The sequence below is a fragment of the Leucopleurus acutus genome (assembly GCF_964270905.1).
Source record: "Leucopleurus acutus genome assembly, chromosome: 11".
Lineage (NCBI taxonomy): Eukaryota > Metazoa > Chordata > Mammalia > Artiodactyla > Delphinidae > Leucopleurus > Leucopleurus acutus.
Window position 1 is genome coordinate 7197141 of NC_139152.1, and position 24929 is coordinate 7222069.

Sequence of the window (24929 nt, forward strand, 5' to 3'; positions counted from 1 at the left end):
GACCAGCCAGGGAGGACAGGTATCGTGGGCCTCCCAGAGGCAGGGCCTCTCCAGCCTGTGATTTGTCAGGGAAATCTCGGCCACCTGCTCCCCTCGTGCAGATGAACCCTAACCCTGACAGCTGCTCCTTGGGCCTCCTACTCTAAGCCCTGTCTTCCCTCTCTGAGCATTTTGCCTGGGACTCTGGGCAGCCTCATCCCTCTGGTTCTTGCCTTCTCAGCCCCAGCAGGACCCTGTGAGTCCTGGGGGCCAGCAGTGGGCCCAGCCCCGGATGGGAGCAGGGGACGGGGCTGCCCTCCACTTGCCATTCTTTTCTCCACCCAGAGCTGGGCCAGGCCTGTCCATCCTCCTCTCTGGAGCCCCCGGACCTTCCCACTCTGCCCCGGGATCAGACCCTGGGGGCAGCTGGCTGGGGCTTGTCCAGAAGAAGGATTATCCAGATCAGTCCCTTGTAATCTCAGCCCCGGCCCGCACCCTCCCCGTGCTCGTGCTCGCCGGAGCCCTCTCCGCGCCCCACCGGAGCTAAGGCGCACAGTTTTGGGTATTGACAGTGGGCCGCCTCTCACCCTCATTCTCTGGCTCCTGGACTGGTTCCTAGCCAGGCCCTGACTGCCAAGATCATCGCCACTGGTGGGGGCCAGGGCCTGGGGGCCCCCCGGAGCTGTGGTCGTGCTGCTCCTTTGCACCCCTCCCAAACCCAGCCCTTAATCCTCACAGCTTTGCTCTAATCCCATGGGGCCTGATGCTCTGCTCTCTGCCTGGAGACTGGCCGGGGAAGCACCCGCACTCCTTCCTCCCTCCGGGGCTCGTCACGGGGGCTGCTTCTCCGTGGAGTCCCGCGCTCCTGCTGCCACCCACCCACCCCCCAACCTGGGCTGGGCCCAAGCCTCTCGGAAGCCACACGCCTCCTGCCCTGTCCTCTCCCCCCACCCCGGCCAGCTGATTTCATTTGCCTGACGTCGTTGGCCCTACCCTTCCCTGTCACTGCCCCCCCGCCCCCCGCCCCCAGTCGGGGCCAGGCCAGGCCAGCTCCCCTGGCAGCAGAGCCGGGGCAGGTGACGGGCGGGCATCGCAGCTGAGCGAGTGAGGAGACGCCTGGGAACCGGAGCTGGAAGCCTAAAGAGGTCCAGTCAGAGCCCAAGTAAGAGGGAGCTGGGCTGGCTGTGCCCTCTGGGGCTGGGGGCTGCAGGCAGGGCTGGGCCAGCGCCGGGGCGGCTGCACAGGACTCCACACTGGGAGGGGCGGGCGGGGAAGGTGGTGCAGACCACCCAGTCAGTCCCCTGTCTGGGGACTGGGCTCCAGCCTTCGTGAGGGGTCCGGTGTGAGGTGTGAGGGCCAGAGACATGGGGATCCACCTACACCCACCCTGTGTTCCTGGCAGGAGCCCGAGCCACGCCTCCCGCTGCCCGCCATGGGGGAGATGGAGCAGCTGCGGCAGGAAGCAGAGCAGCTCAAGAAGCAGATTGCAGTAACCCCAGAACCCTCCCACCAGGGAACCCCAGAAAACAAGGAACCGGGCCGTGCGGGAGTGGGGCCTGTGGGGGAAGAGGGCTGGATTCACCCTTGAGTGACGCCCGAGAGACCCCTGACCTGGAAGTCGCCAGAGACCTCCTGAATTTGGATCTCATATTTGAGAGGCGCCCCCAAACCCTAGAGCCCCAAACCCACCCGCATCAGACGCCCACGCACCCCCCCCGACACCCTGCCCTTACCGTCCCCTGATGTCTGCTTCCCCACAGGATGCCAGGAAGGCCTGTGCTGACATTACTCTGGCAGAGGTGAGAGCTCCTGCCCGCCCGACAGGGCCGGAGGGGAGGAGTGGGGAGGGGAGCCCCTGGCCAGCCACAGCCTGGTGCCCAAGCTCTAGTACAGCGTGTCCTTGGAGTGAGGAATGACATGAATTCATTCATTCAACAAACATTTCGCGAGGTCGGTCTGCTCTGGGCCAGGCACCGAGTCGGAGACTAAGGAGGCAGACTCTGTCCTGTCCTCGTCCATAAAACGACGGGGTGGCAAGGATGAAGAGGGGTAGGGCTTTGTCAATCAGAAGCCCTTCGCGACTCTAGGTACTAGCTGTCTAATACTGAAGTCGTCAGTTCTAAGATGCATTTTTTCACATTTTGACATCTCGGAAATTGAGATGCATCCAACAATCGATGCCTTACAATTATAATTCACAGATTTTTTCCTTCGTAGAGTTGGTGGCATCTTAGATTGGATTAAATGTTAATAATAAGAGTAAACATTTACTGAACATGAGCCAGGCACTGGGCTAAGTTGCTTAAATACATAATTTCATTTCATTTTCATGACAACCCCATAAGGTAGGTGCTGTAAACCTCATTTTACAGGCTCAGAGGAAAACAGGCTCAGAGAGGTTAAGTAACTGGCCTGAGATAACAAAGCAAGTAAATGGCAAGTCAAGTCTTTTGACCCTGGAGCCCCAGCCTAAGTCTAGAAGGTCAAAGGAGTTTCAGGGCCATGCAGCTGCTCTGGGTACCCAGTGAGAGCTGGCCGTGCAGCAGTGGTTGGCGAGGGCAGGCTCCTAGCAGCTGGGTTCAGCCAGATGTGTGCATCTCTTCCCAAGTCTGTGTGTGGTGGTCTCACATCGGCAGCTTGGATTGGTCAAGGTGGTATTATTTATACGATGCAAATCCCCCTCCCCCTCCCCCTCCTCCCCCAGCCCACGCAGGAGAGGTGGTGGTTAAACCCTTAGCAACATGCCTGTGTCTGTCTCCCGCATCAGTCTAAGCCACTGCCGGGCAGGGCCTGAAAGCTCTGAGACTGGGGCCCTGACCCTGAGCCTGGCACGTAACAGAAACTTGTACAGATCAGTGGCTGTGACACTGACACGTGGGCATGCACCCTGCTCACCCCCTGATTTCCTTTTTTTTTTTTTTTTTTTTTTTTGCGGGATCTCAGTTTCCCGACCACCACGGATCGAACCCTTACCCCCTGTATTGGGAGCATGGAGTCTTAACCACTGGACTGCCAGGGAAGTCCTCACCCTGATTTTTAGTGCTCCCTTTCCTGCAGCTGGTGTCTGGCCTAGAGGTCGTGGGACGAGTGCAGATGCGGACGCGGCGGACGCTAAGGGGACACCTGGCCAAGATCTACGCCATGCACTGGGCCACCGACTCCAAGTGAGGCTTAAGAGGCGTGGGCGGCCGGGGGTGGGTGTTAGGGGGACACAGGATGGAGAGTTGGGTGGCACGAGCGTTCTCTCCCCAGGCTGCTGGTAAGTGCCTCGCAAGACGGGAAGCTGATTGTGTGGGACACCTACACCACCAACAAGGTATCAGCCCTGTCTCCCGGCCCCTCTGCCGCCCTCCTTCCTGGGGGCCTCCTGCTCCCCTTCTCTGCTCTCCACCTGGGAGCTCAGCGCAGGCCCCCGCTGCCCTGCCCCCCGCAGGTGCACGCCATCCCGCTCCGCTCCTCCTGGGTCATGACCTGTGCCTACGCCCCGTCGGGGAACTTCGTGGCATGTGGGGGGCTGGACAACATGTGCTCCATCTACAGCCTCAAATCCCGGGAGGGCAATGTCAAGGTCAGCCGGGAGCTCTCTGCTCACACAGGTGAGTGAGTGAGAGACTGAGGGTCCCAGGAAGTCCCGGCCCTGCGGGGGGCGGCCGGCAGCCAGGGCACTGTCCTAACTACCCCCAGGTTATCTCTCCTGCTGCCGCTTCCTGGACGACAACAACATTGTGACCAGCTCCGGGGACACCACGTGGTGAGGACCGAGCGTTGTGGGTGCTGGGGCTTGGGAGGCACCTCTGTGCTGGCCTTTCTCTGTGACCCCCTCCCCTCCCCTCCCCCCACCCCGCAGTGCTCTGTGGGACATCGAGACCGGGCAGCAGAAGACTGTGTTTGTGGGACACACGGGGGACTGCATGAGCCTGGCCGTGTCCCCTGACTTCAAACTCTTCATTTCGGGGGCCTGTGACGCCAGCGCCAAGCTCTGGGACGTGCGGGAGGGGACCTGCCGGCAGACGTTCACGGGCCACGAGTCGGACATCAATGCTATCTGCGTGAGCAGTCCCCTCAGCCCCGCCCCCTCTGTTCTCTGACTCCCGGGAACACCTCTCCACCTCCAACACACACAGCCTTCATCCCCTCCTGCAGCCCCCTGACCCTTTCCTTTTTTTTTAATTTATTAATTTTTGGCTGCGTTGGGTCTTCATTGCTGCGTGCAGGCTTTCCTCTAGTTGTGGCTCGCGGGCTGTAGAGCGCGGGCGCAGTAGCTGTGGCGCACGGGCTTAGTTGCTCCGCGGCGTGTGGGATCCTCCCGGACCAGGGCTCGAACCCGTGTCCCCCGCATTGGCAGGCGGATTCTGATCTACTGCGCCGCCAGGGAAGCCCCTGCCCCTTTCAACTTTCCACTTTGAAATAATTTTCCCTCACAGAAAAGTTGCAAGAGTAACAAGAAGAGCTCCCATCTACCCTTCACCCATATTCACTGTTACCTTTCTGCCACATTTGCTTCATCATTCCCTCTCTGTAGAGTGAGGGAGGGATAGATGGACAGACGGACACAGACACACACACACCTAGATGTAGGTATAGACACGCTTTGTCATTAGCTTTTTCCCTGGGTTCTTTGAAAGTAAGTTGCAGACCTCATGCCTCTTTACCCATTAAATACTTCAGTGTGTACTTCCTAAAATCAAGGCCGTTCTCTTTAGTAGTCACAGTCTAATTCTTAAAATCAGGAAATTTACATTGACGCAGTACTATAGTCTATATTCAAATCTCACCAATTATCTGAAAAATAGCCACGTTTTTTTTCTGTCCAGGAACATGTATCGCATTCCCTTGCCTTGGATTTTCAGTTTCTTTTTTTTTTTTAACATCTTTATTGGGGTATAATTGCTTTACAATGGTGTGTTAGTTTCTGCTTTATAACAAAGTGAATCAGTTATACATATACATATGTTTCTTTTAAACTGGAACCGTTTGCGCCCTTTCTCTGTCTTTCGTGACATTGACGTTTTTGAAGAGTACAAGCCAGTTTTCTGTAGACTTTCCCTCCATCGGGTTATGTGACATTTCCTCATGATGAGATTCAGGATATGCATGTGTACTTGGCCCTGTGCTTACACACTGATCCAGCCGACTGTAGTCGTTGGCGTCTGGGACAGCCTCCGCCCTTCTGACCATGTGACCCTGGGCACGCTGCCCACCCTCCCTCAGCCCCATGCTCTCCCCTGCAACGTGGAAATACTGTGGAGCAGGGAAGGGGGTAGGGAGCCCGGCTGCAGCTGGCATGTGACAAACGTCAGTGGTGAAGAGCGACCGTGCTGGCGGTGGAAGGGACGGGGGCGGGGGCCGGGGAGGCTGAGGGAAACAGCTGGGCCTGGAGTCACCAGGGCAGGAGCAGGGAGAGGGCAGGAAAGGCAGCGGGCTACCCAGGTCTGAGTCCTGACCCCTGGCCACCTGTACGCGCAGTTCTTCCCCAATGGAGAGGCCATCTGCACGGGCTCGGACGACGCCTCCTGCCGCCTGTTTGACCTGCGGGCGGACCAGGAGCTGACCACCTACTCCCACGAGAGCATCGTCTGCGGCATCACATCCGTGGCCTTCTCCCTCAGCGGCCGCCTGCTCTTTGCGGGCTACGACGACTTCAACTGCAATGTCTGGGACTCCATGAAGTGCGAGCGAGTGGGTAAGAGCCTGCCCACCACGGCCACCTCGCTCCCCTTGTGGGGACCCTCTTACCACTGCTCCCTAATTATTCGGTAACTGAGCTCTACCCCTAGAAGCCAGCCCCCCTTGCTTCCCAATCTAGGACCACCTTCTCTCAAAGCGAAGTTGCTCTAACGGGCCCTTCTCCACTGCGCCTGCCATGGCTGCTTCCCACCGGAAGAGCTCCTCCTGGCCACCCCCAGACCTGTGGGCCTTGAATGTGCAGTCAGTGCTGGGTTTCAGGGGCATCCACCAAAGGGAAGGGCCATCTCAGGGACTATGCAGTGACAGAATTCAGGGGATGGAGAGTGACCTGGTGGCCCTGACCCCAACCTGGGTGCTTCTCTAGGACTGGCCTGGTCTGAAGCTGAATCAGATAGTGTGGCTTCTTCTCTTGGGAGAGGCCAGGTGCCCAGTGAAGATAACACTGGGCCAGAGAGTCAGGATCCAAGTCTTAATTCCACTGCTTACTTTCTGAGTGGCCTTGGGCAAGTCACTTCTCTCGGGGCCTAAATCTCCATTTGGAAGCCCTCCCCATTTTCTAGTGCCCTTGCTTTTCTCCCGGCACGTTGACATGTCCAGCCCTCCCAGGTCCCTCCCCTCCCCTCCCCCACCCCAGGTTCTGCACAGAGAGATTGGCCTCAATAGAAGGCCCGCCCCTTAGGGCTAATCCTCTTTCCTCCTCTAGTCAGCTGTGTCGCCTGGCTAACCTAGCGGCCCTGTGTGCACACACTCCCTGCCAGGCTAACTCCTCTCCCTTTTCTTCAGGCATCCTCTCTGGCCACGACAACAGGGTCAGCTGCCTGGGGGTCACAGCTGATGGGATGGCTGTGGCCACTGGTTCCTGGGACAGCTTCCTCAAAATCTGGAACTGAGGAGGCTGGAGGACGGGGGGGTAAAAGGCCACGAAGACACTCGGCTGCCCTCTCCCCTGCCCGATTTCTTTAAGATTTTCTCTTCTACCCTGCAGCCGCCCTTCCCGCCCAGCTTTCCCCTTTGAGGGCGTGGGGAGTATGGGGAGAGTGCCTTTGGGAGGCAACACCAGGGACATGGGTGGGGAACTGCCCCATCTCCTCCCATGGCCTCCCCTTCTCCATGGTCCTGACAGCTTCTCTACCCTTGGCAGGCCTAGCAGGCTTCCCACTGAGGCCACAGGCCCTAGCATTCCCCCGCCCCCAGAGCCACCACCTTTGTCTAGACGCGAGTGGCGCAGGGCCCTCAGCTCTGGCACTACTAGGGTCCTGGCCCCCTTCTCCTTCGTACTTCCTTCTTTGTCTACCTTCTTGCCTCTCCTAAAGCACTGGCAATAAAGTAGTGCCCTGGTATGTCTGTGATGTTTGCCTCCCACCCCACTTCTGTTCCAAAGAGATGCAGGTCCCACTTAAGTAATAACGTATCACATGTGCAATGATAAAGGCTGGGTACCAGAGAGCTGTGGGCAGAAAGGAAGGTTGAGGCAGGAGCCCAAGCCTCATGGGCAGGGCCTGAGCTGGGGCAGGAGGAGGAGGCTGGGAGGGGGGCTGTGCACAACGGTTCCCCACCGCCTGCCTTGGGTGCATATGTGTGTGTTTGTACAGGAGGGCTGTGCTGAGAAGGAACCAGATTGTAAGAGGCCTAAAAAAGCTAAGAAGTCTAGACTTTACCCTACAGGCAATGCGGGACGATTGAAGAGTTTTGAGTGGAGTAGTAACGTGATCAGCGATGCTCCTCGGGAAGATGGCCCTGGCGGCAATGTCGGTTGATGAAATGGAGGAAGGGGAGCCTGGAGGAAATGGAGGGAAACAAGGTAGGAGGTAGGTGGCAAGAAATGCAAGAGCGATAGGACAGAGGGGGATGGGAAGGGGTGGGGAAGGGATTAAAGATGCAGACTCTCCAGGAGGAAGTGACCAGCGCCTAGGCTATGGGCTATTCAAGGGGAAGGATTCAAGGTAATGGCCGAGGTTAGGGTTTGGCAACTGGGCGGATGGTGCTGCCATTCACTCGGAGAGAGGATAGGGCAGGACGAGTAACTCTGGGGGAAAGATCACAAATTCAACTTTAGACAAGCTCTGAAGTTCCTCTGGGGCAGCTGGATGAAGATCAGGGTTAGGTAGAGAGACCTGGATGTCACCAGAATACAGATGAGTAACAGATGAAGCCCTAGAAGTGAACACCCAGGGACAGCAAGAGGAAAGGGCCAAGGACAGTGCCCTGGGGAACACCAGGATTTAAGGGAGGTGCGTAAATGAGGCTTGGAGGTGTCAGTGCGGGACACTCAGGCCGTGGAACACAAGCCCCCCCTCCCCCCACCCTGCCCCAGGCTGCCTTTCTGCATACAAAAGACCCAGTGCAAGGTTTAGGTATAACATTTAAAAACATCATTTAAGTGGGAATGTAAATTGATACAGCCACAGTATGGAGGTTCCTTAAAAAACTACAAATAGAACTACCATATGACCCAGCCATCCCACTACTGGGCATATACCCTGAGAAAACCATAATTCAAACAGACACATGCACCCCAATGTTCACTGCAGCACTATTTACAATAGCCAGGTCATGGAAGCAACCTAAATGCCCATCGACAGAGGAATGGATAAAGAAGATGTGGTACATATACACAGTGGAATATTACTCAGACATAAAAAGAAATGAAACTGGGTCATTTGTAGAGATGTGGATGGACCTAGAGACTGTCATACAGAGTGAAGTAAGTCAGAAAGAGAAAAACAAAAATCGTATGTTAACACATATGTGTGGAATCTAGAAAAATGGTACAGATGAACCTATTTGCAAAGCAGAAACAGAGACACAGACATAGAGAACAAATGTATGGACACAAACGGGGGCTGGGATGAATTGGGAGATTGGGATGGACATATATACACTACTCTGCATAAAATAGACAACTGAGAACCTACTGTACAGCACAGGGAACTCTACTCAGTGCTCTGTGGTGACTTAAATGGGAAGGAAATCCAAAAAAGAGGGGATATATGTATACGTATAGCTGATTCACTTTGCTGTACAGCAGAAACTAACACAACATTGTAAAGCAACTATACTCCGATAAAAAAAAAATCATTTAAAAATCACTTGCTTTAATATACAGAAACACATAAAACACAAAGAAAGCCAAGGAAGCTCTCAGTCCCAGAGTTGGTAGTGTAGGGGGAGTTGAAGAAAACGAGCCTTTCCAGTCTCCCAGGGAAAGAAGGGGTGAGAGGACACAGAATAACACTAGGCCCCTGGTGAGTCCCAGTGCTGGGGCCGTGCATGCCCTAGTTCTCTACCAAAGGAAAGTGCTGATTTTCCTTGTCGTGGCCCTGGCCTTGCTCCCATGCTCGTCCTCCAGTTTTCAGAAGTCGTCCAGTTCCCAGAACGGCCCCTTCCTTTAGTTCCCTAACATTTTCACTCAGGGGAGAAGGCCGCTTTCCCTGCAAAAGGCAGTGGGCAAGATGAGGGAGGGCGGGAGGTTGTTCAGGGGAGAGAAGATAGGGCAAAAGGGCTCCCATCTTTACGCTGGATTTCCTAGTAATAGCTTTCACCCTCTCTCCCTTTACCTGTCGTGGTGTCAGAGTCCCAGGGGAGTTGTCATCCTGCAGGATGGTGAGAGGAGGTCTCCCTAGCACCTTGCTGTTTGCTTTCCATCTGCTGCACTTAGAACCTAGAGTTGGTAAGGAGTTGAAACAAGGAGCCAAGATTAGGGGTTTACAGTTTATTTCTCCTCCATCCATTCATGGACATTATCCCAGAGTGTTCTCCCAATTTCTCTACCCCATACCTTGCCCTTAGATTCTGTACCTGAAGACCAAGGAGTCTCGGGGTCTCTCGAGGGCTTGTCTGAGTCCTGGCTGGCCATAGCGGTTTCTGAGGCATGTCCTATTTCCTCCTTGGAAAACACCTGCCTGGAGGGGAGCTCAGTCTGGCTCCAAGGTGACATCTGATCCTCAAGGGAAAACCGGGTGCCCAGAGGCAAGTCCAGTGGAGAAGATGAAGGTGTCTCTAGGGGCAGAACAGGCTCTGGGGGAAGATTTAATGTGGGGTCTTCGGTCTCAAATACGTCACTCAGCTGTTTCACCAGTGGGCTTGGGGGCTCTATGGGGGGGAGAAGTGAGGTGAGATAGTGACCCTCTGTTACAAAGCATTCAGCAAGGAGGACAAGATACATGAGCCTTAGGAGTCACGCCCTGGTGGATGAGGGACTGGGAAGAGAGAAGTTGGTGAGAGGGAGCAAAGTGTTGAGAGAAGAGTGACATGGGGGCTTCCCTGGTGGCGCAGTGGTTGAGAGTCCGCCTGCCGATGCAGGGGAAGCGGGTTCGTGCCCCGGTCCGGGAAGATCCCACATGCCGCAGAGCGGCTGGGCCCGTGAGCCATGGCCGCTGAGCCTGCGCGTCCGGAGCCTGTGCTCCGCTACGGGAGAGGCCACAGCAGCGAGAGGCCCGCGTACCGCAAAAAAAAAAAAAAGAGTGACATGGGTTCAAAGCAGGAGGATGGAGGCCGCTTCTGATAATGCTGTCACCCAAGGATGCCAGGTGACAGCGTTACCAGGATTCCCTGGGCCCAACACTTACCTCCGCTGGTCTTCATAGGTGTCCGTGCAATGCCAAGGGTAGGAGAGCGGGGATCTGAGTCCTGGGGCTGCTTAGGGCCCTCCAGCTGCTCCCCTGCTGGCAGGTTTGGCTGAGGAGAGCTCTCTACCTGTCAGGACCAAAGGCTAGAACAAGTCTGGGCCCTCACTCTTCCCCGCCAGGTCTGTAGCCTCAGGTCCACACTCCAGACGAGAATTGCCCAGGCCCTCAGACACTCAGCCTACTTCACCGGGATTGAGAATGTGGAAAATAAGGCGGGGGGTGGTGGCGGGGAGTGAGCGCTCTCAGAATCAGGTTAGGCAGAGGCCCCCAAATTCAGACAGTTTCGCTGCCTCCCCCACCCCGATCCTGAGTACCTGGATGGGAGTGCGCAGGATGCCGGCGCTGGGTGAGCGGGGGTCCGCCACGCGAGCCAGCAGCTTGTTGTGAGGCGGAGGCCGCGCTGGAGTGACTGGGACGCTCTTGGCTGAGCCCATCTCAACCAGGAGAAATAGGAGGGGGCAGGGCCCGGCCCGGGCGAGGAAGGGATGCCTGTGAGAAGTGACTCAGGTCTCAGTCCCTACCGCGACCACGTTCGCCCTCTGACTCCAGACCACCCGAACTTCCCCAGTTCCCCGCTGAGGAAGCGCCTGGCCGCCGGGCCAGAGGTCTCAGAGGGGATGATGACTGATACAGACGACAAGGCAGCTCCTTCTGGGCCTCCGGGGCCCGCTAACTTATTCACTAATTTATTCACATCACTTACCGGGCCCCAGTTCCAGCTTTGGATGCAAAACAGCTCGATCCTCAACTCCCGAAGCTAAGTTTCAAACTTCCCGCCACGCCCCTGCCTTGACCCTATTGGCTGAGTCGACCCTGGTTCCTATAGGTCCGCTATGTGAGACCCGCCTCCAGTGCAGGAAGCCATTGGGCTGGGTGGACGTCTATCATGGGGACTGTGGGGCCAATGGACGACGGCTTGACTTGCCAGGGGTGCCGCCTCCTCGATAGAGGGACTTTTGTTCAGTATAGGGCTGCGAGCTGTCTGTCGTAAGACTTTGCAGAATGCCAGTTTTCGCTTTTGAGACCTTCAGTTTCGAAATCAAATGATTTTATTAAAAAATAGAATCATGAATTATTATGTACATATCCAGCTGGAGACGGAGTTATGAAGATTTTTCTGAGGCCAAAGAGATCGTAATCTTTATTGGTCGACGGAGTTAGCAATCACTCGACACTAACTCTCAAACCCCGCCTCATTGGACAGCCCCTTTTCAAATATCAATACTACAACTGCCCTTCTATTTTCCCATTGGACAGGTCCCCAGGAAAGTTTCTGGGATTGACTGGTTTAAACCACCGTCAGTTTCTGCTCTTCAATAGACAGCACACTAATGGATTGTAGGGTACCGGAGTCCCAGCAGCCAAAACTCCGGGACCCATCTCACTGCTCTACGTGCGCTCTAACCTAGAGGAGTGGGATTGGCTCTTCCGAGCATCGATTGCATTAGAAGCGCTTTTCATTGGCGATAGTCAAGAGCCGGGCAGAGGGCGGAGCACTAGCGGGCAGGCTCCGTCCAACTGCCATTCTCGCCCGTCTTTCCTTCAGCGCATGCGCCTAACGAGTGGCGCTCATTGGACTAAAGGGTAGGGGGTGGGGGACTAGAAGCGGTGGGAGCCGCTGTGTGTCGAGGAGCTGCTGCCGGTGTCATGGCGGAGCTGAGTGAGGAGGCGCTGCTGTCAGTATTACCGACTATCCGGGTCCCCAAGGCTGGAGACCGGGTCCACAAAGACGAGTGCGCCTTCTCCTTCGACACACCGGTAAGCCCATTCCCCACGGCCACAGCGAGCACGACTTCCTTCCATCGCCCTGGTCATTCCGCCGGGGCCTGCAAGTCTTGGGCCACCGCCTCCCTGCGGTGCACCATGGGACTTGTAGTCTCCCACGCTACCCCTGCCGTTGCTTCGAATTCGCGGGAGCTGTCGTGTGACTACCGCCCCCGGAAGCCACCGCGCCCGCCTCACCCGCACCCGGTCTCGTGGAGCACTGTGGGGATTGTAGTCGCTCACTCCCTTCGTTACCGTTCTAAGCCAGAGGCGCAACCCGGTTGCCAGACTACATCTCCCATGTGGACCCCTGCGAAAGCCTGGGAGTTGGCCTTGCCTATCGCGCATGGCTCTCCGGGTTTTGTAGTCTCATGTGGGAGGGATGGTGCAACCCCCACACACAGTTCTGGGCCCGGGTTGGGGTAGGAGGGTGGGGACTGCAGTTCCCAGGCGACTAGTAGTCTGGAAGTGGCCTTGAAGAAACCCGGTTCTGAAAAAGGCAGAGTTAGAGAGCCTCCACCCATGGTTAATATGGACAGGGGCCGGGGAGGTGGGTCATTGGTGGTAGGGAGAGGAGGAAAGAGGAGAGGAAAGCCCTAGTCGTTTCTCCTTTGAGGTGAATTATGGCCGCAGCCCTCTCTCTTTCTCCCGCCCATCACAGAGAGCAGAGGGAACCTTTCTGAAAGTATTCCCAGAGAGGTGGTTTCTTTCGTGTTGGGTACTAAGGCCCCTTTCCCATCCCGCTCCCACTCCTGACTAGTTAGGCAAAGCCGCCGCCCACACCGTGCTTCACGTTTTGCAGGCTCCACCCGGTACCTCCCTCCCTTCCTGCAGTTCTGCCTTCCTGTGACACCCTGAGGCAGACACAAGCCTCCAGCTAGGCCAGAGCCTGAACTGAGAGGGCAGCAGCCTGGCTGGGATCCGCCCCCCTCACCACCCCTCCCTCAAGCCGCTGCTGGGCCCTGCCCAGGGTGTTCAGCCAGACCAGCTCGTGGCCGGGAAAACTGCAAGTCAGAGTGGAAAGGCTTCATTAATGCATCGCCAGTGCTGGGGATAGCAGCGTGATCTGAGGCCCAGTTCAGGATCATCACTGTGATTTGTAGGTTGCTTGGTTTGCTAGGCTTTGATCTGGGCCCCAGACAATGTGCTGCTTCTCTGAAGTCTGGCTTTGGCAGAGCTAAAAGAGGACGGCTGCTCAGAGCAGAGCTCCAGGGTTCCCAATCTTTGGTGGAGTCAGCGTCTTTTCTTTGCAACATAGGAGTTTAATCACTGCAGAGCTCCCACAGGCCTCCCAGTCTTATCAAGTGCATGCATTGGTGAAGCACTGTCTTTCTCAGGAGGGAAAGGTTTTTTCCTCAATTATCAACAGATGGTGGAAGTCTCCCTTCTTTCAATTACCTACAGTGGCTCCTTCTCTACACTCCTGTCCCTCTCCTTAGTAATGGTTTGAACAATCCAAAAGGGGCTTTTGTAATCTCATTACACTTTCCTTCTCTCACCCCAAGTCAGGAGATCTCCATTGGTTGGCTTTGCTAACCAACTTCTGGCATATTTGATTATCTTCAAATTGGGTTCATGGTAGAAAAAGCTTATATGACCTCCGTGATGAGAAATGCTGTATTTGTTCATGAACGTTATAACCCACACTGTTCTAGGGAGTGGTACAGAGCAATCTATGGGACTGAGAACTGCGGTGCGGTGCCCTATTTTTTTTTTTTTTTTTTAATTTTGCGGTACGTGGGCCTCTCACTGCTGTGGCCTCTCCCGCTGCGGAGCACGGGCTCCGGACGCGCAGGCCCAGCGGCCATGGCTCACGGGCCCAGCCGCTCCGCGGCACGTGGGATCTTCCCGGACCGGGGCACGAACCCGTGTCCCCTGCATCGGCAGGCGGACTCTCAACCACTGCGCCACCAGGGAAGCCCCCGGTGCCCTATTTTTAACTCATAGCAGAGAATTTTTCAAGGCCACTGAGGCTTTAATTCCAGGAAGAAGATGCCTGTTGTTGCTTGGATCTGAGGGAAGGCTCTTGTCCAATTTCCTCCTTCTCCGTCACTCTCTTCACAAGGGCGCGGGTGGACTTGCTCAGTTTGGGGAAAGCCCATCTTTCCTCCTCAGCTGTGATTTACGGTGGACACTTGTCTTTCCCTGTTTTCTTCCTGGGTCGTATGTGTTCTTGTCTCAGAAGGTGTTGATAGATGGTTCTAGAAAGAGGATGGCTTTGAGGTTGGAGGTTGATGGGACTTCAGTGGGGATTTGGTTATTGGTCGGGGGCGGGAGGGGCGAAGCATCAGGGCGGTGACTGGAGAGTGCTGGACTTCATGTCCTTGCCAGACTGGGTCCCAGTGAAGCTGTGAGCCCCAAGCAAGGCATTGTTCTCCTGGAGCCAGACCTCAGCAGGCAAGGAAGGAGGAGACCAGTGTGGACCAGGGATCGACTGCCTGGTAGAGTGAGGGAAGGGAAAGGTCTGGCCTTGCTGGCAAGCTCGGGCTTAGGTGTCTTGTTCAGGTGCTGGCATCTGTGCTCCTCTGGTCTGGAAGGTTTGCTGAATCTTGGAGGTCGGGTGGGGTTGGTCATGGTGTCCCTAGATTAGGTTCAGTGTCTGACATGGAGGTCTTTCCAAGTCTATGGTAGTTGATCCCCGTTCACTCTCCGGATCTCTGGGCTCCAGGAAAGAGGTAAAGGGAGTTCTCTGCAGTATACCAGAGGGTTCCCAAGAAGAAGCAAGAAGGAAGAGGAATGGGGACTGATAGGTGTTGCTCAGCCCCGGTGTCCTTGTGGGTTGTTATCAAAGTCACAGGAGGATGGGGAGGCTCTTAGCCAGGTGCCAGGTCCTAGAAGGCTAAGTGACTCGCCAAAAGCCACACGGTGTTTGAGGACAGATCTTGCTTCCGGAAACCAGCAGCTTCTGACTCCGGGTCTTGGTCTCCCCTGGCCAGGCTTCATCCTGCCTGTGTTCCCTCCCCTGCCTCTTGTCCTGCAGGAGTCTGAGGGTGGCCTCTACATCTGCATGAACACATTCCTGGGCTTTGGGAAACAGTATGTGGAGAGACATTTCAACAAGACCGGCCAGCGAGTCTACCTGCACCTCCGGCGGACCCGGCGCCCGGTAGGCGAGGCCTGAGGACGTTCGGGCACATCCCACTGGGCCCCCGACCTCCCGCAGGCCTCAGTTTCCCCCTCACCCATTTCTGTTGGTGTCATTAAAACCCAGCACGTGTGTTTTTGGCTCCTTTCTCTTCCGAGATTAGCCCACTCCATCCCGTCCAGCCTCCTCATTTGTACCTTCCTTGGTGCTCATGGCTGACGCTGCCCTTCCTGCCTCGTTGCAGAAAGAGGAAGACACAACTGCAGGCACTGGAGACCCTCCCCGCAAGAAGCCCACCCGTCTGGCTATCGGTGAGCATCACGGCCGTCCTGTTCTCCTCCCTGAGCTGGCCATTCCTGCTCTCAGAGGTACTAGGAAAGCCCCCGAAGGATGGGCCTGATCTGTGGCCCTGAAACCCTGGAGGGAACAAGGTGAAGTGCTGTCTCAGAGGAGGGGTGTTGACCTGTGGTGGTGGTCCTACCCCCCTTCTTCTTCCCTGTCTTACCAGGTGTCGAAGGCGGGTTTGAGCTCAACGAGGAGAAGTATGAATACGATGAGGATGTAAAAATCGTCATTTTGCCGGATTACCTGGAGATAGCCCGGGATGGGTTGGGGGGACTGCCTGACATTGTCAGAGATCGGGTATGAATACCTTCCTGCCCTACCGAAGATTCTAGGGCAGGCGGGGCCAGAGCAGTGATGTCGTGGGCAAGGCCCGAGAAAGCTGAAGACCACGGGGCTAGAGGGGCACGTGGGGCTATGGGCTGGGTCCTGTCTCTCACCCTCTGCTTCCCCCAGGTGACCAGTGCGGTGGAGGCCCTACTGTCGGCCGACTCAGCCTCCCGCAAGCAGGAGGTGCAGGCCTGGGATGGGGAAGTACGGCAGGTGTCTAAGCATGCCTTCAACGTCAAGCAGCTGGACAGCCCTGCTCGAATCCCTCCCTGGTGAGGCCTGGCCCCTCCACCTCGGGGTGCAGCCCCCAGAGCTGGGGCCAAGAGGCCACCCTCCTGGGGGTCTGGTGGGAGAGAGGGTCGGGAGCAGGCTGAGGAGGGAGACCTGGGGGAGCTGAGCTAAGTGAGGGCATCTCCAGAGGAGAGGAGAAGAGAGAGGTCTTGGACCAGTGGGGGACCCACCTCTCCCATAACCCCCTGACCCATATTTCAGCTAATTTTCTTCTCCCGGGGTTAGTGGCTGGAAGTGCTCCAAGTGCGACATGAGGGAGAACCTGTGGCTCAACCTGACCGATGGCTCCATCCTCTGTGGCCGGCGCTACTTCGACGGCAGCGGGGGCAACAACCACGCCGTGGAGCACTACAGGGAGACGGGCTACCCGCTAGCCGTCAAGCTGGGCACCATCACACCTGACGGAGCTGGTACTACCCCCCCCGCCCCCCCGCCGACCACCTCCACGCGGAAATCGCTGAGTCTTAACCCCTAACTCATCTCACGCGACACGAACAAGACACCAGTTTGTTCTCTTGATAAACGATGAAAATATTGCAGTAAAACTGAATTTTCAGTTAACCCCCAAATCTCAGTCCCCTTCCTAGGGGTCACCATCGTTGTCTCTTAGTGAGTATTCTTTCAAACCCATCTCACTCTAGAACCTTACCTGTAGGGTGGAGGCACAAGGAATTCCAACCCTTGTCCTGTTTCACCCCATCTTCCCGGACAGCCAGTCCCAGAAGGGCTTACGGCCTCACTGATGCTCGAGGGTGCCAAGAGCGTTACCCTCACGGCTCGTCCTTCTGTCCCACCGAGGCCTCTCAGGGCAGGGGGTGGGGTTGGTGGTCAGGCTGGGCCTGAGCCGCCCCCTCTGACGCTGCTGCTGCTTCCTATGCTAGATGTGTACTCATATGACGAGGATGACATGGTCCTGGACCCCAACCTGGCCGAGCACCTGTCCCACTTTGGTATCGACATGCTGAAGATGCAGAAGGTGAGACCCCTTCAGCTTCTAGAATCGTTTCATCATTCACTGACTACTCCTGAGCCCCTACTATGTGCTGGTCACTGCAAATGAGACGGGGTGGTCCTCGCTCTCATAGGCTTATATTCCAGATAAGAGGCAGGCATTGATCAGATGCTCACGGAGATACGGGAGTAACTGCAGACTGTGGAGGGTGTGCAGGAGTTTCCAGGGGGCCGCCTAGTCCAGGGGATGGAGGAAGTGATGCTTGGGTGATCTGAGGGTGAGAAGGGGTGGCTTCAGCATGGATGAACGCTTTAGCTCTGGGGAGTTGAGTTCGTTTCATCCCCTCATTTGGGCAGAGGCCTGCTGCCTAACGGGCCCCTAGGACAGTTGCCTGTGGCCTTCCGGAACTTGCACTGGAGGATACCCAATGGGCCTCCCGTGTCAGAGCCCGTAATTCAGCACATTCCAGGCTCCAGCTGGCTCTCGTCCTAGACCAAGCGAGAGAACGGAAAAGACGCAGGGCTGCGTTCCTTAGCCTGTCTGAGGTGCCCCTTCCTGTGCAGACGGACAAGACGATGACGGAGTTGGAGATAGACATGAACCAGCGCATCGGCGAGTGGGAGCTGATCCAGGAGTCGGGGGTGCCGCTCAAGCCCCTGTTCGGGCCTGGCTACACAGGCATCCGCAACTTGGGCAACAGCTGCTACCTCAACTCGGTGGTCCAGGTGCTCTTCAGCATCCCCGACTTCCAGAGGAAGTGAGTGCTGCCCTCTCCCCCAGGCCGGCCCCCGGGCTCTGCGCCCATGACGCCCGCTCCTCCCCTGGCAGCCAGCCTCCAGGCACCCTCCTTTGGCTGCCCTCAGGCCCTCTGTTCTAGCTCGGTCTTAGCTCCTGGTACACTGCGAGGGGAGCAGGTTCTAGGGCTGCATCACTGTCAACCCGGCCACACACAAACCCACTGGTGGGGCCAGACGCCCAACCCCAGGGCCCCCCGAGGCCTCCTGACTGACTCAAGGGCGAGCAGGTGGTCTTTATTTTAGGCCAGTGACATCAGGTGAGCACCTAACAGGTACATGGAGCATTTGGGGATAGGGGAGGGCTAGGGACTTGACGATAGAAGAAAGGCAGGTTCTCAGCATAAGTGAGTGTCTAATTGGGAAGGCCTGGTACACACGTGAAAACTTAGAACACATTGACACGTTCTGTTCAAAGAATATGAACCGTATTTATCCTTCTCCTGGGCTGTCTTCTCCCTTCCCCCGACTCTCTGTCAGGGACGGGGCTGGAGTGCCCTGCATGCCGACCAAGTTGGAAATGGGAGGGAGGGCAGGTTGCTGGAAAGAAGTGGACCCCAAGGGTCAACTGCGTGCCTCCCCGCTCTGGAGGGAACCTATTCCCTGAGCTGGTAGATAATTACTCCCTTCCCTTTTCCTCTGGGGCTGGACCAAGGCCCCTCCAATGACCCTTCCCTTTGCTCTCAGATATGTGGATAAGCTGGAGAAGATCTTCCAGAACGCCCCGACGGACCCGACCCAGGACTTCAGCACCCAGGTGTATGTAGCCAGTCCTGTGCGCCTTCTCGCTCCTCCATGACCCCCTGGAGTGGACAGCAGTTCAGCCCCTGGCCAGCTAGAGGCAGTTCAGCCCCCGGCCAGCTAGAGGCAGTTCAGCCCCCGGCCAGCTAGAGGCTGTTTAGCCCCTGGCCAGCTAGAGGCAGTTCAGCCCCCGGCCGGCTAGAGGCAGTTCAGCCCCCGGCCAGCTAGAGGCTGTTTAGCCCCCGGCCAGCTAGAGGCTCTCAGATGACTGCCTGCTGGGCACGCTGTCTGCCTTGAGTTGGGTTCCCATGGAATCTAAGGTTTTTCACATTTAAGGGAGTTGTCTAAGGGGGCTTTGAGCAGGGGTTGAGTTGGGGACGATGAGGTGTAGATGGGTGTCAGATGGAAGCTGAGTGGTTCTCTTGGATGTCAATGCAGGGCCAAGCTGGGCCATGGCCTTCTCTCGGGAGAGTATTCCAAGCCAGCAGCAGAGTCGGGCGACGGGGAGCAGGTGCCGGAACAGAAGGTGAGTCTGGGCCTCCATCCCTTTCAGGCTCTGGAATTGTGGGCAAACTGAGATCCGGGAGGTGTCTAAAGAAGGCCACTTGGTGGCCTCTCGGGCCCCAGCTGAATCGCCGCCCTGGCTCTGCCTAGGACGTCCAAGATGGCATCGCCCCTCGGATGTTCAAGGCCCTCATTGGCAAGGGTCACCCTGAGTTCTCCACCAACCGGCAGCAGGATGCCCAAGAATTCTTCCTTCACCTTATCAACATGGTGGAGGTGAGGGCGCTCTTCACACACCTGCTGTCTGCCTGCGATTCAGGTCCCTCCCTTCTCCTTGCTGCCCATTCTTTCCTGTCAGTCCTAACCCACTCCCAGCCCCGGGACCCCACAGCCTACGCGCCCTGAGCTTTCCCTGCGAGGAGCGGCTGCACCTGAGGAGTGCAGCAAAGGAGCGACCCTTACAGTCGCTGGGCTTGCAGCCTAATGAAGGATGCACTCAAAGAAAACGATAGGCGGTTACTTAGCACTTATAAAGTACAGACACTTTGCCACGCAGTCCCACCGTGCCCGGATGGGCCAGAACTGGCGGGGTTGATTAGGGAAGGCTTCTGCTGTGCTCTGGCATCCCTGCCCCTCTTCGTGGTTGTCTCTCTTCCACTCCCCTCTCTCCCTGACCCGCCAGTGACTCTTTTAGGCTCCCATCCCAGTGCCTGGCTGCCCAGACCTCCCCACCCTGCCTCTTCCCCATAGAGGAATTGCCGGAGCTCTGAAAATCCTAATGAAGTGTTCCGCTTCCTGGTGGAAGAAAAGATCAAGTGCCTGGCAACGGAGAAGGTGAAGTACACCCAGCGAGTGGACTACATCATGCAGCTGCCTGTGCCCATGGACGCGGCCCTGAACAAAGGTGGGCACTCTGCTCTCCCAGCGGGGCCTGGAGGCGGAGGCTGAGGCCTGGGAGCAGTGCTTGGGTGCCTTGCAGAAGCAGAGCCCGTGGTCCGCCCTGCTCCGCAGCCAGAGGGCCGAGGCAGGGCTGTTGGGGGCAGGTGGGATTAACCTTGCCTGCAGCTGGTCAGCAGAGCTGTGTTGAGAAAGAGGCAAGATCACAGACGGACGTGTGTCCGGTAGGTTTGGAGAGGTGGAGGAGCTGAGGTTGTCGTGGACGCAGCGCCAGTAGGGAGAGGCTCAGGGGGGAAAGAGGCAGCCCCCTCTGAAGGACCCACCCACTGATTCTGTCACCAGAGGAGCTCCTGGAGTATGAGGAGAAGAAGCGGCAAGCCGAAGAGGAGAAGCTGCCACTGCCAGAACTTGTTCGGGCCCAGGTGCCCTTCAGTTCCTGCCTGGAGGCCTACGGGGCCCCCGAGCAGGTAGATGACTTCTGGAGCACGGCCCTGCAGGCCAAATCAGTAGCCGTAAAGTAAGTCCTGTGGGTCTGGGCCCGTGTCAGCGTAAACCCAAAGATGCCGTCAGCCTTTTTTTTTGCATTCTCGAGTCCCTTTGTGGTCATAATCTCAGACTTGTGTCAGTTGAGGCTGGTGCCCCGGTCCAGGAGGCCCCAGCAGGAGGGGACTCGGATAATTGCGACACGCTACCTTGACCTGCCCCTACCAGTCCCTCGTCTCTCTTGGGATGGAATCAGTTTCCAGGGCAGCCTCTCTCCGCTCACTTCCCCGATCCCGGCAAAGCACAGGCACTCAGTGACAGTCGTGGACAGAATTGAAACTTCCAGTATATGATCTTACTCTTTGCTAACCCATCATTGTGCATGAACTTGAGATGTGAAAGAGTCTCTGGTTGCCGGGATTTCAGCCATGAAATCCATGCCCGTGAGACGCCCCCCGCCCCCCCCCCCCACGCCCCCTCACTTCCCTGGCTTCTGCTTCTCCGTGTCTACAGATGCTCTTCATGCCTGACCAGGGCAAGAAAAGAATATGGAGTGTCTTCTGGGCTGTTAGGGCTTCTATCCATGACAGGCTGAACCCGGGGTTGGGCTTTCAGGAGAGGTTCTCTGGGTACCAGGACGTTCTCTCTTCCCTAGGACCACGCGATTTGCCTCATTCCCTGACTACCTGGTCATCCAGATCAAGAAGTTCACCTTCGGCTTAGACTGGGTGCCCAAGAAACTGGGTATGGTGGCTGGGACGAGCGAGGGAGGCTAAGCAGAAAGCGCTAGAAAAAGAAGGGGCCTTAACACGTAAACTAATGCTTCTTCAACTTCCCTCCGAAAGGGGAAACATTACCTTAGATGTTTCAAAATGTGTCTAGTTTGAAAAGCGCTGACTAAAAATATTAAGACTTCTTTGATTTTTTACTTTTTTCACTACATTTTTTAATCGAAGTGTAGTTGATTTACAACGTTGTGTTAATTACTGCTGTACAGCAAGGTGATTCAGTTATATATACACATTCCTTTTTTTTCATATTCTTTTCCATTATGGTTTATCATAAGATATCGAATACAGTTTGCTGTGCTGTACAGTCGGATCTTGTTGTTGAACACTTCTTCGATTTTATAGTTATGACCTAAAACCGAAAGTTATCTTCATGGTTTTATATAATTGGTAAGATGCTTTCATTTTGATAATCTTGAAACAGTTTTTCACGGGCCTTACAGGCCCCTGATGACTTTGCCAACTGCAGAATTAACTTCATTTCCCAGATAAGTCGAGCCCCACGGAAGTATAGAATCATTCTGCGGCGCGTTCGGAGGCGCCTTCCTGGCTCGTGGCTCATTGGTGGTAGATCCAGGACTGGAATCCTGGTCTCCTAAACCCCGGCCCGTGATGATTTTTATTACACTGAGAACCCTGCAATGGGTCCTGCTCTGAGCAGCATCTTACTACAGAGCAGGATGGGGGCAGGGGCTTGAGACTCCTGGAGTGCTTATACCCAGAGGGCCTCGGGGAGCTGCTGAGGTGACCTCTGTCCTGCTGTTCCACTTGCAGATGTATCCATCGAGATGCCAGAGGAGCTAGACATCTCCCAGCTGAGGGGCACAGGGCTGCAGCCTGGAGAGGAGGAGCTGCCCGACATTGCCCCACCCCTGGTCACTCCGGATGAGCCCAAAGGTAGCCTTGGTTTCTATGGCAACGAAGACGAAGACTCCTTCTGCTCCCCTCACTTCTCCTCTCCGACATGTTAGTGACTCTTCTTCCTGCCTGTCTCTTTCCCTTGCTGATGGGGGTCTTCTCTGCCTGCCTCCCCTTGTCCCTGTCCATTGTGTTTCTCCTGTCCTCCCTTTCAAATTTCCTCTGCCCTCTTGATGGACGTGAGGACCAATAGAGCACCCCCAGCCACATCCTCTGTGTGGCTGGCTAATGGCCTCTGCCCTCGTTCACCTTGAGTTGGGTAGGGGGCGGGGGCAGGTTATCATACTCCAGAAACGGCCTGTTCTGAGAGAATGGGCAAGGAAGGGGCTCCCCGGGGGACCTCTAGCCTCAGTTCTGTACCTTGAGGATACTGCTGGCCACACGTGATGTCGTTTTGTCATTTTAGTTCTGGAATAAGGTGCCAGGCCATGGAGGAAAAACACATGGAACGGGTGGCTGGAAGAGGGCTGGGGGTGGACTGTGGGAGCGAGGAGGGGCAGGGAGTGGCCCAAGGAGTCAGGCCCCTGTGCCTGCGCTTCTCCGCCAACAGCGCCCATGTTGGATGAATCGGTCATCATCCAGCTGGTGGAGATGGGCTTCCCGATGGACGCCTGCCGCAAAGCAGTCTACTACACGGGCAACAGCGGGGCCGAGGCCGCCATGAACTGGGTCATGTCGCACATGGATGATCCAGGTAAGCAGAGCTGGGGAGCTGGGGGGTGGTGAGCAGGCAGGGCCAGCACCCTCCCGCAAACACTTCAACCCCTTCACATCCGCAGATTTTGCAAACCCCCTCATCCTGCCTGGCTCCAGTGGGCCCGGCTCCACAAGCGCAGCAGCTGACCCCCCGCCAGAGGACTGTGTGACCACCATCGTCTCCATGGGCTTCTCCCGGGACCAGGCCCTGAAAGCCCTGCGGGCCACGGTATGGGCGCCCCCAGATGAGGGCGGGACCTGTGGGAGGAAGCGGGTGGGAGCGAGGTTCCATCCCTCGTGAGCAAGAGCGAGGATGACCTGTGTGGTACGGCCAGTCTGGGGCTCTGCCCTTTAGTGGCTGTGATAAGGGAGCAGAGGCCTTCACTGGGGGCTTTCTTGACCCTGACTTTGCTAAAACATAAAAAGTAACGCTTCCCTCCTCTCCCAGAATAATAGTTTAGAACGGGCTGTGGACTGGATCTTCAGTCACATAGACGACCTGGACGCGGAAGCTGCCATGGACATCTCCGAGGGCCGCTCAGCTGCTGACTCCATCTCCGAGTCCATACCGGTGGGACCTAAGGTCCGGGACGGTCCTGGAAGTGAGTGTCCCGGGGAACCAGGACGGGCGGGGGCTGATCCACACTCCCTGAAATCCCGTCCTGGGTGTGAGCTGCTGGGTGCATCCGCCCTCACTGTCTCCTCCCCTGCCCCTCCCTCCCTAGAGTATCAGCTCTTCGCCTTCATTAGTCACATGGGCACCTCAACCATGTGTGGTCACTACGTATGCCATGTCAAGAAGGAAGGCAGGTGAGGGGACAGCACGTGCCTTTTGAATGGGACAGTGTTTCTGGGGGTGGGGAGGGGCATCCTGAAAGTCCTAGAATATTTGTGAGGGACAATAAGGCATTGCCTGGTGGTGGCACAAATTCACCAGAAATTGGCAGAAAGCCTGATGGCAGAGATCGGCAAACCTAGGGCCCAAGGGCTGAATCTCGCCACTTGCTTTTATAAATAAAGTTTTTACAAGCATGGCCACACTTACCCGTTTATGTATTGCCTGTGGCTCTTTTCACGCTGCAACAGGCAGGCTGAGTAGTTGTGTCAGACCGGATGGCCTGCAAAACCTGAAACATTTCCTGTCTGGCCCTTGACAGACAAAAGCTTGCTGATCCCTACCTAAAAGGAATGGGTGCAGGTGGCTGTAAAGATACCACAGGGTCTGAAGACACCGAGTAGAGTAGGAATGACCCTGTGAGATTAGGACGTTCCCTTGAGACAGGTGGCAGCTGGACTGTAGGTTTGGGGACCGAGGCAGAGAATGTTGGGAGCCTTTGCCCCAGAGTCACCAGGGTCAACTCCAGGGGCCACGTCAGAGAGACCGAGTTGCGAATGCCCGGGTTGTTCATCCTTTTCCCCCACCCCCTTCCCCAGATGGGTGATCTACAATGACCAGAAAGTGTGTGCCTCTGAGAAGCCGCCCAAGGACCTGGGCTACATCTACTTCTACCAGAGAGTGGCCAGCTAAGAGCCTGCCCGGAGCCCTTACCGCTGAGGGCGGGGGACAGACCACCCAGCATGAGGGTTGGGCGCCCCCCTGCTGTTACCCTTTTTCTTTTCGTCCCCGGCAGCAGGGAAGAAGCTAGTGGCCATGGGAGAATGGCCAAGCAAAGCGGGGGGCGCTCGGGAGACTTTGGGGACAGAGCAGGAAGGGGACAGGAGGGGCCGGCTGCCTGTCTGTGAGGAGACTGTAGCTTTCCTGCCCTTGACCCCATAGTGCTCTGCTTCTCTGTGATCCTGCCGGCGTGGCGTGGAGCGGGCTTGTTTGTGTGTGTGGTGTGGGTGTAGCTTTGTGCAGCCTCTTCCACAGGAGGGGGCTTCTGTGCCTCCCCTCCCCACTTCGTGTTTGCTCCCCGTGTGGTCGGGCAAGGAGGGACATAAGGGAAATGGGGACCCCCCTCACCCTCCTGCCTCAGTCTTTTCCCCACCCTGTCTCTCCCCTGTCCTTCTCTGGAAAATGCCAAAATACAGGATGTGAATAAAAGTACA

At 56.4% G+C, this 24929-nt stretch overlaps 3 protein-coding genes across 8 annotated transcripts; 2 read left to right on the forward strand and 1 right to left on the reverse strand.

The window, feature by feature from the left end:
- Nucleotides 1-1411: 1411 nt before the first annotated feature.
- GNB3 (G protein subunit beta 3) lies at nt 1412-6956 on the forward strand (the record flags this gene model as incomplete). 2 transcript variants are annotated; one of them, XM_082849336.1, is made up of 9 exons in its annotated part: nt 1412-1468; nt 1740-1778; nt 3037-3143; nt 3232-3295; nt 3413-3575; nt 3664-3730; nt 3827-4028; nt 5446-5662; nt 6451-6956. In XM_082849336.1, the coding sequence occupies 9 exons, from the start codon at nt 1412-1414 to the stop codon at nt 6555-6557; spliced, it is 1023 nt and encodes a 340-aa protein (XP_082705462.1). In that variant the 3' UTR covers nt 6558-6956. The 2 variants fall into 2 exon arrangements, with proteins under 2 accessions (XP_082705462.1, XP_082705463.1); XM_082849337.1 differs by having other exon boundaries at nt 3664-3727.
- A 1986-nt stretch (nt 6957-8942) lies between these two features.
- CDCA3 (cell division cycle associated 3) lies at nt 8943-10729 on the reverse strand (the record flags this gene model as incomplete). 2 transcript variants are annotated; one of them, XM_082849356.1, is made up of 5 exons in its annotated part: nt 8943-9098; nt 9225-9328; nt 9466-9684; nt 10236-10362; nt 10610-10729. In XM_082849356.1, the coding sequence occupies 5 exons, from the start codon at nt 10727-10729 to the stop codon at nt 8943-8945; spliced, it is 726 nt and encodes a 241-aa protein (XP_082705482.1). The 2 variants fall into 2 exon arrangements, with proteins under 2 accessions (XP_082705482.1, XP_082705481.1); XM_082849355.1 differs by having other exon boundaries at nt 9466-9759.
- Nucleotides 10730-11893: 1164 nt separating this feature from the next.
- USP5 (ubiquitin specific peptidase 5) lies at nt 11894-24927 on the forward strand. Of its 4 annotated transcripts, none has more exons than XM_082849307.1 (20): nt 11894-12053; nt 15040-15165; nt 15389-15455; nt 15653-15786; nt 15943-16088; nt 16333-16517; nt 16989-17083; nt 17623-17816; nt 18541-18612; nt 19033-19120; nt 19249-19374; nt 19849-20002; nt 20338-20512; nt 21134-21222; nt 22041-22232; nt 22735-22878; nt 22964-23109; nt 23329-23482; nt 23606-23690; nt 24315-24927. In XM_082849307.1, the coding sequence occupies exons 1-20, from the start codon at nt 11943-11945 to the stop codon at nt 24406-24408; spliced, it is 2577 nt and encodes an 858-aa protein (XP_082705433.1). In that variant the 5' UTR covers nt 11894-11942; the 3' UTR covers nt 24409-24927. The 4 variants fall into 4 exon arrangements, with proteins under 4 accessions (XP_082705433.1, XP_082705434.1, XP_082705435.1 ...); XM_082849308.1 differs by having other exon boundaries at nt 11912-12053; nt 15389-15512; XM_082849309.1 differs by having other exon boundaries at nt 11912-12053; nt 15389-15512; nt 22041-22163.
- Nucleotides 24928-24929: the final 2 nt, after the last annotated feature.

What these genes read in the sequence shown, in the direction of transcription:
- USP5 (XM_082849308.1), top strand. Translation starts at nt 11,943, where the DNA reads ATGGCGGAGCTGAGTGAGGAGGCGCTGCTGTCAGTATTACCGACTATC. An exon ending in CATCACACCTGACGGAGCTG is followed by an intron (nt 16,518 to 16,988) that starts GTACTACCCCCC and finishes TTCCTATGCTAG; the next exon opens with ATGTGTACTCATATGACGAG. An exon ending in TCACTTCTCCTCTCCGACAT is followed by an intron (nt 22,233 to 22,734) that starts GTTAGTGACTCT and finishes CTCCGCCAACAG; the next exon opens with CGCCCATGTTGGATGAATCG.